The 20325-nt window shown below is 39.6% G+C and overlaps 1 protein-coding gene across 1 annotated transcript; it reads right to left on the reverse strand.

Annotated features, from left to right (window-relative positions):
• Window positions 1-12821: 12821 nt before the first annotated feature.
• LOC127499586 (extracellular calcium-sensing receptor-like) lies at window positions 12822-17396 on the reverse strand. Its single transcript, XM_051869980.1, has 6 exons — window positions 17236-17396; window positions 16617-16908; window positions 15569-16396; window positions 15261-15432; window positions 14919-15041; window positions 12822-13735 (listed from the first exon to the last, which is right to left on the reverse strand). The coding sequence occupies exons 1-6, from the start codon at window positions 17394-17396 to the stop codon at window positions 12822-12824; spliced, it is 2490 nt and encodes an 829-aa protein (XP_051725940.1).
• Between the last annotated feature and the right edge of the window lie 2929 nt (window positions 17397-20325).

The raw sequence follows: 20325 nt of genomic DNA on the forward strand, positions 1-20325 counted from the left end.
TCTCCCAACATCTATTTTCAAATAAAGTCATTGGGTGACAGTTATCGTCAGCTCGTGTAGTGTGTAACCTTCCTGTTGCAGATCATTTTTGCAGTGTCACGTAGTGTGAACACCATGTTACGTGTGGTTGTTGTAGAGACGAGGCGTATACGGAAATCCACAATTTTAGGGTATTTATTGAACAACGAAGGAGAAGACAAACAACCATACACATTAAACTAACAATAGAACGGACTTCTGAGGCGTACTCGCGCTTGTGGCATGGTGTGGATTCGTGGGCTGGAGTGGGCTCGGGGGTTGCTGGAGCAGGCTTGTGGGCTGCTAGAGCGGACTCGGGAACAACTGGGGCAGACTCGTTGGCAGCTGGAGCGCACTCGTTGGCAGCGGGAGCGGAGACGTTAGGGTATTTATTGAACAACGAAGGAGAAGACAAACAACCATACACATTAAACTAACAATAGAACGGACAGGGAGTGTTAGGAGTGAGTCCAACTTAAAGGGAGTGCTAATGACAATAAACAGGTGCAGGGAATCCAGGAGAAGCGGGAAGGCTGATGAGGGAAGTGAGTACAGGTGTGAAAACAAGGAGGATCATGGGAACTGGAGTCCAGGACAGGCGTGGTGTAACACACCACAACGACTTCAAGACTCCACAGCAAGTCTGAACAGCACAGCGATCTACTGACATTTAATGTCCTGTAATGTAAACTTGGCTTTATGTGTATTTAGCCTGTTGTCTGGGGGGGAAGGCTCAGAGCTCAGAAATTTGTAAATATTATATATATCAGTCCCTTTTTTCTGATTTTTGCGGCCTAAAATTACTGATTTTGCTGCGGCTTTACTCAAATTTTGCGGCATTATTTGCGGCATTTCCTGTGTTGTTTTGCAGTAAAAATAAATAACAGACAACATTCTTCTAACATGTTTAATACTTTACTTACCTCATAAACCACCAAGCTCTGTAATTTATAAAAAAGTGAACACTGATAATAACTTAATATAAACATTTTAAATTTTACACCAAATAAAAATCAATTAAACTCATTAATATAAAATGTAAAAACAGTTTTCATCTTAAAGTGCCCATTTTTTAACTCATTGTTATTTGTAATATGTTAATCTGTCTTTTTCAGTTGAACAGAACACAAGCTATTCAGAGTGTTCTACACCTACACACTAGAACACTCTAACTGAATGTTTGCCATTGATTGGATTTTGGGGTGTGGGTTATAACCGTTCCTCCCTGCTTCTCACAGGAGGACACATTATAAAACTCTTACTTTTAAAGGGGGAAAACCCCTAATGATTTTATCAGTCTGTTTGTATACCATGTTTGTATACCATGTAACCATACAAGTGTAACCATACAAGTTTAACCATACGAAATTGCCTTTTCTGAATCACTTTCTTTATAAAAACACCATCACGTATCAAACAACACACATTTTGGAAATACGCATATGACATGCATCAGTAGGATAAAAAAAAAGATCTTATCTGTAGTGATGAAGACAATGATCCTTGTTTTATTCAGTATACATAGAACAAACACAACTGAATACACAAACTGATGTGAAAATAAGTGCCGGTCTTTTTCCCCTTTAGAGTCCTTTGTGCAAATGTCCAGATACAGAAAAATGTATATGCCAGTTTGTGGCGTTATCCAAGGATCCATAAACGAAGGTAAACAACAACAACAAAAAAAAAAAAACAATAAATGAAAAGTCCTTCTACAAAGAAAAAATAAAAAATAAAAAAAATACACCACATTAGAAAATATGCAGAAATGGACTAATGTCACCACAAATACAGAAAAAGAGAACAAAGCTATCCTAAGATTAAGCCATAAACCAGGTTTCTCAACCAGGACTGTGTTCATGGTTTGGAGCAGTAGGTCATGCCTTCGAACTAGTGAGAGGCAATTTTAAAACACAGCTTAATAAAGCTTTGAAACTTTTTCAAAACTTTTCTTTAGAATCATTGGTTCGGAGCGTGTATCAAACTGCCAAAGTAACATGATTTCAGTAAACAAGGCTTTGTTATGTCATAGTTCAAAGCAAAGAGAGATATTTTCTTTTAAAGAATTCTCTGTTTAAGGACTACAACAAATGGCTGGTAGGGACTACATCGAGCTTCTTCCCGGGTTGGTGACATCACTAACCCTAAAATTTACATAAACCCTGCCCCCGAGAACATGCAACAAAGGGGTGGGGCCATGTTATTGCATTACAGCAGTGATTCTCAACCGTTGGGCCGTGGCCGTCTAGTGGGCTTAGGAGCGCCATCTGGTGGGCCGTGTAGGCAGTGGTAGACTACCCCAAATTAATTTTTATTTATTTTTTAATTGACAAATCTTGTTATTTTCTAATTATCTAATTGATCTTATGAATTTATATGATCAAAAACACTCAAGTCAAGTCAAGATGCATTATCTAAAAGCTAATGTATGTTTAAATATCGCAACACCAAAAACGTCACAACGTCAAATTGAACGTTTGTTCAATCAGATGCAGTAACATTACATTATGTACATATACGTTACGTATATGGATTGTTTTCTGAAAAGAAAAGCAGATGTGGGAGACAGACCTGTGCAAGTGAACGAAGTGTGTGGTGAGAAAATACGATGCTTAATACATTAAATTTGGTTTTCACGAATTCACATATCCATATAATTAAATAGAGTAAAAGTTATGCGTATTTGGCGTGCTGTCCGGGGAGAGGGCTCCGAGCTCGGAATTTTGGCCCGAACCCAGAGTACTCCCCCCGGTGTGGTAAAAGTAGATAGAACTAGAAGTGAGGAGATGGGGTGGAGGAGGGATGCTGATAAACTCTCAGATGAACAGAGGTAAGTCTGCTGAATTTATACCTCTTGACATTGGTTGAGTTGATTAACTGAATGCTCTGCACCTATGCTAATTAGGTTAATCATCTGAACTTGCTCCTCCGGAACTTTGTTAATACAACATCATTTCACGAGTTCACATATCCATATAATTAAATAGAGTAAAAGTTATGCGTATTTGGCGTGCTGTCCAGGGAGAGGGCTCCGAGCTCGGAATTTTGGCCCGAACCCAGAGTACTCCCCCCAAAAAGCAAAAGAGCAAAGGACAGTCGCCAGACTAAAGACCCCCAAAAGACGCTGAGAATTTGGCGGACTGGCATTTCAAGAAGCCTGGTCGCTTGACCAGGAGAGCCCATGTTGCCACTGACAGGAGCGTATCACTGTACCAGGCGGACGGGCCCTACTAGCCGACAAACGATGGGTAGCTGAAATTTGGAACGACCGATCGGGAGGGCTCTTGCGACATCCGATGGGAGACCAATGCTCATTGTATCAGATGCGTAAAGCCCTACCGGCCGATAAATGAGGAGCAGTATGAGTTAAACCGTCCAACCGGGGGGGGGTCCGTGTTGCCTCTGACGGGATCGTGTATCGCCAGGTGGACGGGCCCTACCGGCCGATTGACGGGGATCACGTGACAGGAGACCAGTGCTCACGGTGTCAAACGGGTGAGCCCTACCGACCGAAAGACAAGGAGGGGGAGTGGTTTAGGAATGACCAACCAAAAGGGGCCCACTCAGCTTCACTCCCGGCGACGGGTGCGTGGGTCCCATTGGCCGATGACAGGATGAAGGAAATTGGAATGCCTGGCCAGGAGAGCTCTCGCAGCATCCGATGGGAGACCAAGGCTCCAGGAGACCAATGCTCATGGCATCGGATGGATAAGCTTCGCTAGCACACAGGCAGAAAGTAAAGTGCAGAGGCTCGACCGGGAGGCTCTCGCAGCGTCCGACGGGAGACCAAAGCTCCAGGAGACCAATGCTCAAGGCCTCGGACGGGTAAGCCTCGCCAGACGAGGAAAGAAGCATGGACCAGGAGGCTCTCGTGGCGTCCGATGGGAGACCAAGGCTCCAGGAGACCAATGCTCACGACATCAGATGGGTAAGCCTCGCTGGCAGACAGGCAGAAAGTAAAGCACAGAAGAACGACCGGGAGGCTCTCGCGGCGTCCGACGGGAGACCAGGGCTCCAGGAGACCAATGCTCAAGGCCTCGGACGGGTAAGCCTCGCCGGACGAGGAAGGAAGCACTGACCGGGAGGCTCTCGCGGCATCAGATGGGAGACCAAGGCTCCAGGAGACCAATGCTCGTGGCATCAGACGGGTAAGCCTCGCCGGACGGAGAAGGATCAGATGGAAGCTGACCGGGAGGGCTCTCGCTGCATCCGACGGGAGATCAAGACTCACTGTGTCGGACGGGTAAGCCTCGCCAGACGGAAAAAGTTAAAAAGATGGAAACTGACCGGGAGGGCTCTCGCTGCATACGACGGGAGATCAATACTCATGGCATCGGACGGGTAAGCCTCGCCGGACGAGGAAGGAGAAAAGATGGAAACTGACTGGGAGGGCTCTCGCAGCATCCGATGGGAAATCAAGTCAATTGAAATCAAGTTTTTTTTTTTTTTTCCTCCCCAGAAAACTGAGCTTTAGCGGAAGCAGAGGGAACATTACTGCTGCAGCAGTGGACAAATTTAGCTATAGAACTGGGCTCCAATGGGAGCGGAGGGGACATCGTTGCTGCTGCAGTCGAAGGGTCAGCCAGACAAACTGAGCCCTTGCGGGAACATGGAGATAACACTGCTATGGCCGTGAAGGCAACACTGCTACTGCAGTGTAAGAACGGAGTGGGCTTCTGCAGGATCGGGTGAGAAGACGCTGATGCAGCATTTTCGCTATTTTAGTGGATTGATGGTGTTAATTGAGGCGGATATGGTGAGCATGTAGGATTGAGCGAGAGAACAAGCTGAAGATGAAGAATTTGGCTGGTAAGGGTTCGTTGAGCTTCTTTAACATGGAAGCGATTGGATTGGATAGGATATAGATCTTTAAAGCCTCCGATGGCCGGCGACCAGAGTGTTCGAATCCGATGCTGGGAGAGACCTTCTGGGGCAGCTGCGGTTCCTTGCCGCTGTCGCCTGTGGCTTGCTTAGTTGGGGACACTTGATATTCAACAATGTTTTGATCTGCCTTCATTGTCTTCACTGCACACCATTGTATGTGAACTGAACTGAACTGACCTGGATGATGACATCACTGTTTCCTCCACAGCTGTTGTATAGATAAGTGAACTATATGAATAACTAATGGTTTTATGATGGAATAAATCAATACTGAACTTACTTAAGCTGGACAATGACACCATTTTCTTCTAGAGCTGCTGTGCAGCCAAAATTATTTTTCTGCTATCACTGTAAAGCTGCCCCGACACAGCCTGCATGTAAAAAGCGCTATAAAGGCGACTTGACTTGATTTGGTTGCTGCTCCTATGTGTAACAAATAATTGGAAAAGTAAATAGGTTGGGTCCGCCTTTGGAGCCAGCGGCCTGATTTTCAGATAAAATGAGCTCTGATCTTGCTGGCGACCTCCATAAAGCAAAAAAACCAAGATAATTTTAACAGCAATTTAATAAAATAACACATAATACCGACACTTCTTATTAGGGTTGCACAGTGTACCGTTACAACGGTAGTATTGCGATACTAAAGCTTCAAAATACTGGCAATGCCATTGTATTTTTTTTTTTTTTTAGTATTGTCGGTATGGTAGTACCGCAAGGAATGTTGTATGTGTGGCAGGTACACTTCGTTTGAACACGCATGCCTGCAAAAACATTACAAGAGACTGCCGTTGCCTGTCTGCTGTGCCCTGTGTAGTAAATGCTGTGCAGAATTAGCGCCTTATTGTTCTCCAATGTTTCAGTTAATTTTGCAATGAGATAAAGTTGCACTTGCACTTTGTTTTTCGTGCTGCATTTTATCAGGAGAAAGGGTCTGATTTTTTTTTTTTTTTTTTTTTTTTTTTTAAACAGCAGCTCAAGCATCACTTAATCAACATCTTTATACAAGAACGAATTCTCGCAGTTCCCTGTTGCTCATTTGACCATTTCTGGAACAGGTGTAATAGTTCGTTTCTAGAAACATCTTTGCTAAGACGATTCAGACAAATGCAGTTCCATTCATCAATATAGCGGCTTTGCACTCAATCGTTATCAATCGTTTTTTTTTTTTGTTTGTTTGTTTGTTTGTTTTAACATTATAATTGTATTATATGTTTTAGTACTGTTCTCCAGTCAGGGTTGGAAATTTCATGACGGCAAAAATGCTCCTGATAGTTCGTGACACGAGCAAGCGCGTTGTTTTTGTTTTGTTTCTAAATTAATCTGTTTTTAAAAAAATAATAACGGGCGAGTCACTGACTCACTAAGCCATTTATTAAAAACAGTCATTTGCTTCGTTCCTGAATGAATCAGCTGTTTTGAACGAATCGGTTGAAGGATTCAGTGACTTAATCATTAATACTTGCTGCCACCTACTGGCGACTTTAGTCTCCCATCTAGAAGTAGGCCTATTCTATCTTTTTTTTTTTTTTTCCCTATTTATATTTCTATATTCAGATTTTTATATTTAAAACATTAATCTCATAACATTATTTATGCAATTGTAATTGAAGTGCAAATGCATAAATGCTATGTCACTTCATGCAGCTTCTGTGCTACTGTGCATTGCTGAATTTTGTTTACAATGATTCACTTGATTGGTAACAAAAGTCTGTTCTCATTCTCATTAATGAAGTATTCAGAGAAAAATCTGATCTGTTTTCATATATTTATGAAAGTTTGGTTCTTTTTGTATACTGCATGGTAGTAATTAATTGTGCAGATAATTAACTTCAGCTGATATAGCGTAGTATGATCTAATGGTAGATAATTTGTTAGCATTTAACACTTTCAATAAAACAGTTACATTTGGTTAGTAAAATGTTTTTCCATGCATGCTTGAAATGACTATACGGTGTATTTACACCCTTCTGACCAGTAGACATTACCAGCGTGCGACGTTCCGAGCGAAACAGTGAATCATTTTTTCGAAGCGATTGGTTCAATTGGTTCGATTGATTCAAAAGCTTCATTTCTCCCATTACTAGGAGGAACCCTCATTTTAACAGTTTTATTTTCATCAGTTATCTGAGTCTTTACATTACTTATCGGATACAGATGTTGTGGAATTTATTTGAATCCATTAGCGAGAACGAATGCGTGTATGAATTTGTCTTACCAGTCTGTGCAGGGTCTTTATAACGATAGTGAAGCTAGGTTTTGATTAGGAACTTAAAGTTATATAGCGTTATGTTTATAAATCGCAGGACAGCGCTGACGATAAGTTCTTATTAATAATTCTGAGTGTAACTGTGCATGCGATCTGACTGCACATAATGTCCGAGCTGTTAACTGACGCCCGCAAGATAACGCTGAGGGATCGGCGGTGGTGCTGTGCTCTTTAGGCCAGAGGATTGCGGTAAAGATTCCTTGAGGACAAAGGATTTTTCATCGGACGGTGAGAGCTCGATTTCAGACATGCTGGGAACGAAGGGCGGGGCATAATGCTGATAAACTCTCAGATAAACAGAGGTAAGTCTGCTGAATTTATACCTCTTTGACATTGGTTGAGTTGATTAACTGAATGCTCTGCACCTGTGCTAATTAGGTTAATCATCTGAACTTGCTCCTCCCGAACTTTGTTAATAAAACATCATTTATAAGGGCAGGTACTGAGATAAGCCGAAGGCGCAGTGTGTTGAACATGGAGAATTTTTGTCAAATGAGGCGCTAAAACCATCAAAGCTGCAGAGACATTTAAACTCAAAACACACGGGCTGTGTTGGGATGCCAAAAGAATATTTTCTAAGGAAAAAAGTTGGGCTTCAGGCTCAACCAAAAGTCATAACATCGTTATCAACTCAATCAAAAGTCACCTTGAAAGCTAGCTATATTGTTGCCGCTCATGTTGCTCGTAGTAAGAAAGCCTTTACTATCGCTGAGGAACTTATTTTGCCAAGTGCTTTGGATATGTGTCGAGAGTTACTGGGTGACGTGGCTACAACCAAAATTCAGTCAATACCACTTTTCTATGAAACCGTGGCTAGACGAATTGTTGACATGAGTGATGACATTGAATGCCAACTTGTGGAACGAATAAAGGCAAGCCCTTATTTTGCCATACAGCTGGACGAGTCGACAGACGTAAGCAATGCCGCGTTACTGTTAGTTTTTGTCCGATACTGCATGGAAAGTAATCTTTGTAAAGATCTGCTATTTTGCAAAGAACTTCCAACGAGAACAGCGGCAGATAATGCCATGCACTGCCTTGATGAGTACTTCACTGAAAAAGGTCTTGATTGGAAATACTGCTCAGGTATTTGCACAGACGGCGCGGCTGCTATGACGGGAAAACATTGCTTAAACATATTTGTTTAAGTGTTGTTAAACAAATCCAAGAGCGAGCGCCAGAAGCAAAGTGGACGCACTGTTTCTTGCACAGGGAAAGTCTTGCAACAAAGCATATGTCACCAGAACTGCATGAGGTCATGAACATTGCTGTAAAAACTGTTAACTGTATTAAGAAAACTGCACTCAACTCAAGGTGTTTTGCAGCTCTGTGTGAACGACTTGATGCTAATCATTTGCAGCTCCTGTACCGTAGTGAAATAAGGTGGCTTTCAAGAGGATGTGTGCTTAATCGTCTTTTTGAACTGAGAAAAGAAGTGCACACATTTCTGGAAAACCAACGCTCCCCTCTTGCTGAGCATTACACTGATGATCAATTTTGTGCAAAACTGGCCAACTTATCTGATATATTTGATCAGTTAAATTAGCTGAATGTATCAATGCAAGGCAGAAAAAGCACAGTGTTTTTGGTTTCAGACAAAATTGAGGGATTAAAAAAAAAACTCATTGTTTGGAATAGAAGAGTCAAGGAGGGACGATTTGACATGTTTCCACATCTGAGTGAATCTTTGGAAGCCTCTTCTCATGTGAACATGTCAAGTGTTATAACCCAGCACTTGTCTCAGCTGTCTCAAAATTTTGCTGACTACTTCCCAGAGGACCCTCGACATGGAAACCTTTGGATGTTGGACCCATTCTCTGTGGATCGTGCTTCAGAAGACATGGCTCTGTCCACTGTGTTGGAAAATGAACTAATGGAACTATCACCTGACAGTAGCCTAAAACTTCAACTCACACAAGTTGACCTTGCTTCATTTTGGTTACTGGCTGCAAGAGAATATCCATCTCTGTCAAAGCGGGAAATCAAATTTCTATTGCCTTTCACCACCACATACTTATGTGAGTCAGGGTTCTCCACTGTGACTATCACAAAATCAAAAGCAAGGAGCAAACTGAAAGCTACTTTGGAGGCTACTCTCCATGTCAGTCTCTCACTTATTTCACCAAGACTTTATCTTATTATGTCCAAGAAGCAAGCCCAAGTGTCTCACTGAGGGTATGCAGAATATGCATTTTGTAGCAAGGTTTGTCTCAGTATATATGTTTTTTCTCATCTGAACTACTCCAAAACCCGTTCATGTAAATACTGTATGTTAATGTGTTGGGATTTATTAATAGTCTTAGAGTGGTTGTTGATGAAAACTGTGTTATTGGCATGTGACACACCTGTTAGACTTCTTAATTTTTGGATGTGTGGGAAGGGGTATAAGTCCAGTTTTTCTCCAGTTGAACTGTAAAAAAATAATATAATACATGTAAAATTTATGTAATGCTTCAAGTTTGTTTAATATGTAAGATTGTTTAAACAGTCATATATCGCTAATTGTATTTGATAAATTACACTTACAGTATGTAAATTGGGGTGAATGTTGAACATTTCTGCTAATGAATAGAGAGAATGTTCACCTCTTGTGTGTCTGACCTGTTGTTACAGGTATGTTAGCCTGGACGTGGGGAGGTATTATTAATTAATTTGTTAGTGTTCCCTTTAACAGTGTTCCTTTTGTGTGTCTGATCCAGTAATTGGTCTGACCTGCCCTGTTATTGTTACAGGAATAAATGGTTACTGAGTAAACCTGCTGAGTCTTTTTTTTTATATACAAGGACAGTTTTCATTTATATAGCTGACTTGACCTAGTCTGCTACAGTGGCATAACAGATTAACAGCAGAGTATATCATTGCACTTTTTGAATTTTCTGTTATTCTGTGTGTCCTACTATTATATTTGGAAAGGTGGTCCTCGGAATGTTTTTAAACAGTCATTGGTGGGCCAGGAGTTGCAAAAGGTTGAGAACTTCTGCATTACAGTACGTAACACAAATTCAATAGCATGTCATAAAAGCAAGATGACAACATGACAAGTATATATCCGTAATTAAACTAAACTATACTCTATCTTTATGCAGCAAGTTCCCACACAAGCAATTTATAGGTTATCATAACAGAATATGCTAATCAATGACTTTAACATAGTTAACTCCACATCAGCTACAAAAATTCTTCAACTAACTGTTCAGAAACGTCCTGTTGCATTCTACATGTCACTTCTTCTTGAGGGTCTCCATCGACTCAGGTTTGAACATAAAAGGCAGTTTCTGACATTTTCAGTGAGTCTGCGTGAGGTTAAAGGCTGGTTCACACTGTGCGATTTTGGCCACGATTTGGTCGTCTGAGACAAATTTTGCAAATCCTAAAAGAAAAAATCCTATCCTAAAATCTGTCGTTAATCTGCCGGTTAATGACCGTTGCGATCAAATTTTACCTCCGACGAAATTCTGGCAGTGTCAGAAGATTTGGCGCACAATCCTCCAGTGTGACTTCTCCTACGACGAACGTCAAATTGTCTTCGTTTTTCAAGACAAGCCGTGATCAAAATTAACGATAGAGATGTGTTTGTTCGCCACCATTTCAGTCCCGCATGTAATGCAGCTCACTGTCACCGAACGTGTGTGGGTTGATGATGTAAAACTCCAGACAAGTTTTCATGCGCGTGTCCGTTTTTAACGTGTCTTGACTGTTGTACAGTCTGACATAAATGACAGCTGACATCCCACAGTGTGACATGAGGATCACGTCTGACAAGCAACCATCGTAAAGGACTATCATAAATCGCACAGTGTGCACCCGGCTTAACCTTAATCAGCGCTGCTAACATTAGCTCCTGAAACTCCGCCCTCTTCTTGAGAGCAACAGCTCATTTGCATTTAAAGGTACACACACAAAAAACAGTTTTTTTGCTCACCCTCAAAAAGTGACAAATTTAACATGCTATAACCTTAACAAGCTATCCTTAGGGTATTTTGAGCTAAAACATCACATACACACTCTGGGGACATCAGAGACTTATTTTACATCTTGTAAAAGTGGCATTATATGACCCCTTTAAAGGAACAATAGTAGTTAATAGTCTTTTATTGGCCTGTTTAGGTGAGCCATCTATGAAACAAACCAAACAAGCGCTGAAAATTGATAAAAGAACACATTATACAGAAACATGATATTTAATCTTATTAGATGATTAGTTAATGGCATTTGATAGATTTTACTTTCAATAAAACATTTACAATGGGTTTGTAAAAGGTGTTTTTATGCATGTTTTCATAAAGTTTTTGTTATACTGTTCTGACCAGCAGGGGTCACCAATATGTGGTATTCCAAACGCTTCAAAACAGTAAATTATATTGCACAGCAATTGGTTTAATTGATTTAAAGCTGTAGGAAACTTTTTCCTCGTCGAAGCAAAGACCAGGAGACGTTAGGATATCTTTCAAGCAGAAGTTACTCTTTATTGAGAAATGCGCTGTGCGTCGCATTGTACTACATTGTAGTTTATATACATTCAAGGGGGAGGGATACATACAGTAAAGGTGGAGACAATCTAAACAAAGCATGCAAATGCAGTGCAGGAATCAGCCCGTTACCGGCATTTCCCCAGCCCTGATCTAATCAACATAACAGTGTCATTCAAATGCATAGGTGCTAATCCAATCAGTCTGACAGTATAGCCCATACCTTCACATTATCATAGAGACAAAGGCAGCGCTAGAAAGTCATCCTTTTTACCTTAAAATGCTAAATACAATGTACTTCACCATAGTATTTCATGTGATGTTATGTCAGGATGTAGGATCAGCAGATCTTAAACAGATTCTTAAATTTGTAATCCCACAAAGCTTTGAAAAGCTTAGTTTCTCCCATCACTTTTGCTAACTCCAATATCAAAGCTAACTTCTACTGCCCACACCTGTTTATACCTGAGAGTGTTGCTCACTGGTGCCCTCTCAGGGTGGGTAATAGAATTACAGAGGATAAATAGCACGTAACTGACATGAGACTGTTACAGGATGTTGCACTCAACAATGGCGGCTGATCTGAATGTGTGCCCTTGTGCGTGTGTTTACTTGTTTTGGCTATACTTGTGAGGACCAAATGTCCTCACTTACATTGTGAAATACTTTTACAACCTACTAGTGAGGACATTTGACTGGTCCTCACTAGTTTAAAAGGCTTATAAATCAACTAAAATAAGTTTTTATTTAAATCTAGTGTTTTACACATTCTGTGATGGGTAGGTTTAGGAGGGGTTGGGTTAGGTGATATAAAATATCATTGACCTGATATAAAATCAATGGAAGTCTATGCAATGTCCTCACTAAGATAGCAAAACAAACATGTTTGTGTGTGTGTTCCACAAAGATGGCGATATCTGAAATCCTTGTGGGTACATTTTTTGATCCCCATGAAGAAAATAGCTTATGAATCATACAGAGTATTTTTTTTATATAAAAATGCAGAACGTTTTCTGTGAAGGGTAGGTTTAAGAAAAGGGTTAGGGGTTAGAATATATAGTTTGTGCAGTAAACTAAATGTATAGTAAAATAAATACTAAATATATAGTAAAATAAATAATATTGATTTTTCGTTCATTCTGTCACAAACGTGTGTGTAGATGGTGGACCTAAATAATATAAAGCTATTTATTTTGTGTTTCTCTTCCCATTATTGCATTTTTAGTGTTTCTCTCTGGATGTAAAAGAATGATATAGCACTTTGGGGCAAATATGGCCACCAGTAATCCAAAACTTGAAGACAGAATGGCAAAAATCTCCACAGCGACTGCATATTTACCTGGTGAGCTCACATTTGTTGGAACAAACGTAATCCACACAGCACAGAAGATCAACATGCTGAAAGTGATGAACTTTGCTTCATTAAAATTATCTGGTAGATTTCTTGCCAGGAAGGCTAAGAGGAAACTTACTACTGCCAACAGTCCAATGTATCCCAGCAGCATAGAAAAACCAGCCACTGAGCCAATAGCACATTCATATACTATTTTAGAGCGGATATACTGGTTGTTTTTATGAGGTGTCGGAGAGGCAGTTGAGAGCCAGACTGCACATATCACAACTTGAAGGGCAGTTAGGACCAGAACTGTGCATCTTTGTTGAGTTGCTCCAAACCATTTCATCGCTCCTTTGCCCTCTGGTCGAGATGACTTAAACACAGCTATTACCACCATAGTCTTGACCAGGATGCAGGAGATGCACAGGACAAAGCTTATGCCAAACACAGCATGCCTTAACTGACACGTCCACAACTGTGGCTGACCAATGAACAGTAGCACACACAGGAAACACAGTTTGAGTGACACCAGAAGCAGAAAGCTGAGCTCTGAATTGTTGGCTCGTACTATGGGAGTGTTATGGTGATAAGCAAAGACAATGATCACAAAAGCACAGAAGCAGGTGCCAAGCAGAGATGCAGTGGTCAGAGAGATGCCCAGAGGATCCTCATAGGACAGAAACTCCACTTCTTTGGGGACACATTGATTCCTATCTGGATTGGACCAGAACTCATCTGGACACAACATGCACTCAACAGCATCTGTGGGTAAGAAAAAAGACAGAAGGTAAGATTTTTAAGAGAAAATTAACACTGGTTGTCCGTGTTAGTTCACAGTGCATTAACTAATGTAAACAAATACAACTCTTGATTTTAACCTTTAAATGCATACCTCGGGTCTTTATCGACCCGGGACATCGTTCACTACCCCTCCTCCTCATTCATTTTTCAAAGTTAGACATCAACCTTCTTAGTATTCTTCAATCAATTCACTATAAAGAATATAACAAGAAAAAATCATAAAATTATAAAAGAATGCCTATTTTCCTATTCATTTTTTGTAAAAAATGTATAAAAAAGTATAGGGTCGCTAACGACCTGAGGTGTGTATCAGTGTATGTGTATATATATATATATATATATGTATATATATATGCATATATATATATTTTTTTTTTTTCTGCACAACAATAATTGAATCTTTGATGATTGAATAAGCGTAATTCACCTTTATTCCACAAGGTGGCAATGTCTGATGCACAATAATAAAGTGACGTTTCATTCAGACAGAAAACGAAAGAACAGGCAAAACATGAAATGGCTGATTTACTATAGGGCAAGTACTGAATGCAATCAAATATGAGTATCACTGTCACTTGTGATGGATGATCGATCTGGTGAAGCCCGTCAGCGATCAAATATTGATTTTGAAGATGTTGAAAATGATAGTTTTGAGAATATGTTTGAGATCACAAATGGGCTCATATTCGCGATCTAAAACATATTCTCCTCAAAACTTTAATTTGCTGAATGTACTGGGAAGTGAGCTCTGACGAGGACAGTGATGATGGCGTAAAACATCTGCTCAAAATGAACCCTTCCAAGCTCCAAAAAGTAAGAAAATATGTTTTACTTTATTCTTCTGTAATGGTAATTCTAATATTAGGGGAGTTTTATATTATCGCGACAGATGGAGATCCATCCATGTTAGATATAGATCCGGGTCACTAAAGACCCAAAATATGTAAGAATGAATGGCGAAACATTCATGCATTTAAGAGTTAATAATGTATTAGTAAATTATGAAATTAACATCAACAAAGATTAATAAATGCTGTAGAAGTGCAGTTCATTATTAGCTCATGTCAACTAATGAACTTTATTGTAAAGTGTTACTGAAAATTACTATCAAATTATATTCAGATTTTTCCAGCAATCTCCTCGCCTGTTGTATTAGAAATCTCTCCATCTCCGCATGGCAGACAGTCAAAACAGCAGACAGGAAGGCCCTTCCTCGTGGCTCGTCTGGTTCCTGGGGGGCAGCTCTCACTGCACACAGACTGTGGGGGCTAAAAGTGTCATCATCTGTTATCAGTCATGTTTGTCATCACTTTTACATAATAACAAGTTTGGCTTTTTCATTAATTTATGCTCATTTGTCTTATCTTATAGCTTTGATTAGAATTTAGACTTTATATCTGTGAAAATTATGACATTTAACATTCAAAGTTAATTACTTTTTTTGTCTCAAAGTTCCAGTAAAATGCATCCTCATCCAGTGTGAGCATCATCCCTGATGCTCCATTTACTACACCGACCTTGTGGAGCCTTATTGACCCATCAGAGCTCGGCTGCCAGTTCAACACATCATAGATGGCCAGAGCATCTCCATTTTTATCAAATGACACATGATCCCCAAAGCCTGTGGTGAAGTTCACTTTTTGTAGGTAGTGAACCAGCTGTACAATTTGTATACAGGACAGGTGTTATATTTTTATCTGAAATTTGAATTAATATAGAGCACATATTTTGCTTTTCCACATTCAGCTCATCTATATGCCTGGAGAAAATCTGCACTATACCTGTGGGTCTTACCTGCCAGGGTTTCAGATTTGTTGTGTCAGCACAACTGTTCCCACTGAATGGTCCTCTGCCCTCTTCACACTGCATCAGTTCATGAAGTGCATGTGCCAGGGCATAAACTGCTTTATACACATTATAAGATGCTCTCAACCCTGAAACATCAGTGTATGGTGAGTTTGTGGTGCTCAGATCCTCCTGTCCTGTACAGAGCTTTTTCACTTGCCCTCCTTCTGTCTCTTTACCCCCAGTTTCAAAACTGCACCCAAACATGTTCTCCCAGAAGATCCTCAACAAATTATTTCTTTGATCATTGTTGGGACGAAGATGTAACAGAAAGTCATGAAGACCCTCAATCTCCCCACGTCTGATGGCAATGCCCAGTGTGCCCCCCAGGAAGGGCAGGAAACGTGGTGTGCGAAACACAGGTGAAGTGGCCCAAGCTTCACTTGCAAACCATTGCCTGCCTGTCATGTTCTGCAACAAAGCTTCGTCCATCAAAGGTATCAGTAAGGATGAAGCAGAAAAAACAACCACCACTCTAGCTGTAGAGGCGTGAATCACTCCCATTATACGTTGGATATCTCTGGGGTTATTAACATGGGGCAGTATTTCAGAAAAAGCAACACAATGTCCAAACAGCTGCATTTCCTGATGGAAGGACTGAGCAGCGTAGATACCATAGTCATTATCACTGTAGAGAAGACCAACCCAGGTCCATCCAAAATGTCTCAAAATCTGAACCATAGCCCGCACCTGGAAGGCATCACTGGGGATTGTTCTGAAGAAAGAGGGGTACTTTTTCCTGTCACTCAAACAGGAGCAGGTGGCATAGTAGCTAATCTAATTAGAAATGAGGAGCAGAGACAAAAGACAGAGAAAGATGAAAAAATGTTATCAGTTCTAAAGCCATTGTATTTACAAATAGATTTTTGTGAAGCAGGTTTGTGATATTTGCACACAATGTTCTGCTATTATGAATGAAAACATGACATAGTAGATAATCAAATATAAAAGTCTAAAAATACTTTTTTTAACAGAAAAAAAGTTTTAAATATCATACCATAGGCAGTCGAAACAGCCCCAGGACACTGGAAATTGCAATAGAATGAGTAGAACCTGGATCACCTATGATTCCAATCACTGGTGGTGGGCCTTTGCAGTTGAGATCAGAGAAGGTCTCCTCTGTCCCACTAACCAGAGCTGTGGCACCACGGAATGCCACTCCAAGCCTTAAACAGTTGTCGTAGATCTGGTAACCAAGCGTGATGTTAGGCAGCAGGTTGGGATTGTTATTAATCTCGTTGATGGCAAAAACCATTGTTAGTGCTTGCTGGAAGCTTGTCATATAGAAGCTAGAGAAGACAATACAAATAAAATTAGATTATTAACTGAAGTAATACTGACAGTAACATTAGAAAAAATAAAATAAAATACAAGATTAACTGAATTCCATAACAAAATGTCTGTGAGATCGGATTTTGGAATTCTAAATTTACAATTTTTTCATACAAAGTTATATATGCAGTGAATAATTTCAGCCTTGTAACCTGTCATTTAACATGATATCAGTTTCTTAAACTAAGTCATCATTGACAATGTATATGTAGTTATAAAAAATAGCATTCCATTTTACAATTATTGCCTTTAAGTGTGCTTCAGTTGGTGTGGTCAAAACTCACAGCTCACAGTGTGGTTGTTTTGGCTCCGTTCTAAAGCTCAGCTCTGGGAATGCTTTAAGGTACTGAACCTCAAACAAACCACCAATGAGAAGGTCTCCATCCTGGTACATCCCATTCAGCCTGAAGTGTCCCTGGAGCTGACAGATACCTGAGCTGGCCATTATGGCTACAGAGATATAGTTACAAGACAGGAACAAATAAATATGCAGAATTGACCACATGCCTCACCCTTTATCTTGCTATGTACTATTCCCTCAGCTCACTGATTTATCATTAAGATTTTGTGTGGCACTTATATATGTATAGCAGGCGGTGCCATTGGCCTCTCTGGAAATGAGGACGTCATTTTTGTTATTGTGGGGCCCTCCACCATGTATGACAATCAAAACAAAGCAAAGAAAAAAAATGTATTAACAATATTTTTTTTCTAATTATTATTATTTGTATGTATCTTGTATGTATCAAAGACAACATTTGGCTCCTTTAAACCAAAACATCAAATGGTCTCAAGATTAATAATCAAAAACATGTACAAATCCAGATTTTTATTCAGAAAATGGCATTCACAAAAAAAAAAAAAAAAAAAAAAAAAAATATATATATATAAATACACAAGTAAATTCACAAATGAATTTAATGTTTTAAAATTAACTATATATATGTGTTTGTTGAAAAGTATATTTGTGAAGAATACCTTTGCAATTGTGAATCTTGTTTTGCAAATTTGAATTGAATTGAATTTGTGGATCACATTTTGTGAATATTTTCAATTTATATTCATGAATTCATGATGAATCTGACTCCATATAAATTCTTGACAAATATTACTAAAGTAGCTGACTTGGTTGACTTCTCGAGACCCCAGGAAACTCAGTATGATCTCTGACCTCTTTCTCTTTTTCCTTTCAGATTCTTTTGGGATGAGGACATTAAGGACATCATAATTAAGTCCTTATTTACTGTAATTAATCACTTTTCCTTTGAAAAAGTACATTAAGCGATTACTTTTTTTTTTTTTTTGTAATAGACTATTGAACAATTTTATATAAAAAAATAGTGGATTTAACATCAAAATTGAATGTCTGATGTTAAAATGTATGTTTTTAATTTAACATTCTCCCTTTAAATACAGGTGCTGGTCATATAATTAGAATATCATCAAAAAGTTGATTTATTTCACTAATTCCATTCAAAAAGTGAAACTTGTATATTATATTCATTCATTACACACAGACTGATATATTTCAAATGTTTATTTCTTTTAATTTTCATGATTATAACTGACAACTAAGGAAAATCCCAAATTCAGTATCTCAGAAAATTAGAATATTGTGAAAAGGTTCAATATTGAAGACACCTGGTGCCACACTCTAATCAGCTAATTAACTCAAAACACCTGCAAAGGCCTTTAAATGGTCTCTCAGTCTAGTTCTGTAGGCTACACAATCATGGGGAAGACTGCTGACTTGACAGTTGTCCAAAAGACGACCATTGACACCTTGCACAAGGAGGGCAAGACACAAAATGTCATTGCAAAAGAGGCTGGCTGTTCACAGAGCTCTGTGTCCAAGCACATTAATAGAAAGGCGAAAGGAAAGGAAAACACAATCCTCTCCACACCCTGGAGAGGATTGTGAAACAAAACCATTTTAAAAATGTGGGGGAGATTCACAAAGAGTGGACTGCAGCTGGAGTCAGTGCTTCAAGAACCACTACGCACAGACGTATGGAAGACATGGGTTTCAGCTGTCGCATTCCTTGTGTCTACCCACTCTTGAACAACAGACAGCGTCAGAAGCGTCTCGCCTGGGCTAAAGACAAAAAGGACTGGACTGCTGCTGAGTGGTCCAAAGTTATGTTCTCTGATGAAAGTAAATTTTGCATTTCCTTTGGAAATCAGGGTCCTAGAGTCTGGAGGAAGAGAGGAGAGGCACACAATCCACGTTGCTTGAGGTCCAGTGTAAAGTTTCCACAGTCAGTGATGGTTTGGGGTGCCATGTGATCTGCTGGTGTTGGTCCACTGTGTTTTCTGAGGTCCAAGGTCAACGCAGCCATATACCAGGAAGTTTTAGAGCACTTCATGCTTCCTGCTGCTGACCAACTTATGGAGATGCAGATTTCATTTTCCAACAGGACTTGGCACCTGCACACAGTGCCAAAGCTACCAGTACCTGGTTTAAGGACCATGGTATCCCTGTTCTTAATTGGCCAGCAAACTCGCCTGACCTTAACCCCATAGAAAATCTATGGGGTATTGTGAAGAGGAAGATGCAATATGCCAGACCCAACAATGCAGAAGAGCTGAAGGCCACTATCAGAGCAACCTGGGCTCTTATAACACCTGAGCAGTGCCACAGACTGATCGACTCCATGCCACACCGCATTGCTGCAGTAATTCAGGCAAAAGGAGCCCCAACTAAGTATTGAGTGCTGTACATGCTCATACTTTTCATGTTCATACTTTTCAGTTGGCCAAGATTTCTAAAAATCCTTTCTTTGTATTGGGCTTAAGCAATATTCTAATTTTCTGAGATACTGAATTTGGGATTTTCCTTAGTTGTCAGTTATAATCATCAAAATTAAAAGAAATAAATATTTGAAATATATCAGTCTGTGTGTAATGAATGAATATAATATAGAAAGTTTCACTTTTTGAATGGAATTAGTGAAATAAATCAACTTTTTGATGATATTCTAATTATATGACCAGCACCTGTACTTTGGTCAGTCCATGAGTGCAATTTAATATTATTTATTTTAAATAATTAAAAAAGCTGGTTGAAGTTGATATGGGATTTAGAAAGTAATTTGTAATAAGTGATGCATAACTTTTTAGAGAGAGTTAGTACAGTAATCTAATTACACTGTTGAAGAATTAGTACCTAGTAATTAATTACTTTTTTGGACTAACTTGCCCAACACTGCCCACACATCACTGCACGAAAAAGGTTAAATCTGGTAATATCTGGCAATATTAAACTGCTGTGTAATTTCAGGTTCGCTGGATGTATGTGGAAAATACTTGAGCCAAGTTACACAAAACGTATTGGTTACTGATGTAACCCTCATTCCATGATGGAGGAAACGGAG

Source organism: Ctenopharyngodon idella, chromosome 18 (assembly GCF_019924925.1).
Source record: "Ctenopharyngodon idella isolate HZGC_01 chromosome 18, HZGC01, whole genome shotgun sequence".
NCBI lineage: Eukaryota > Metazoa > Chordata > Actinopteri > Cypriniformes > Xenocyprididae > Ctenopharyngodon > Ctenopharyngodon idella.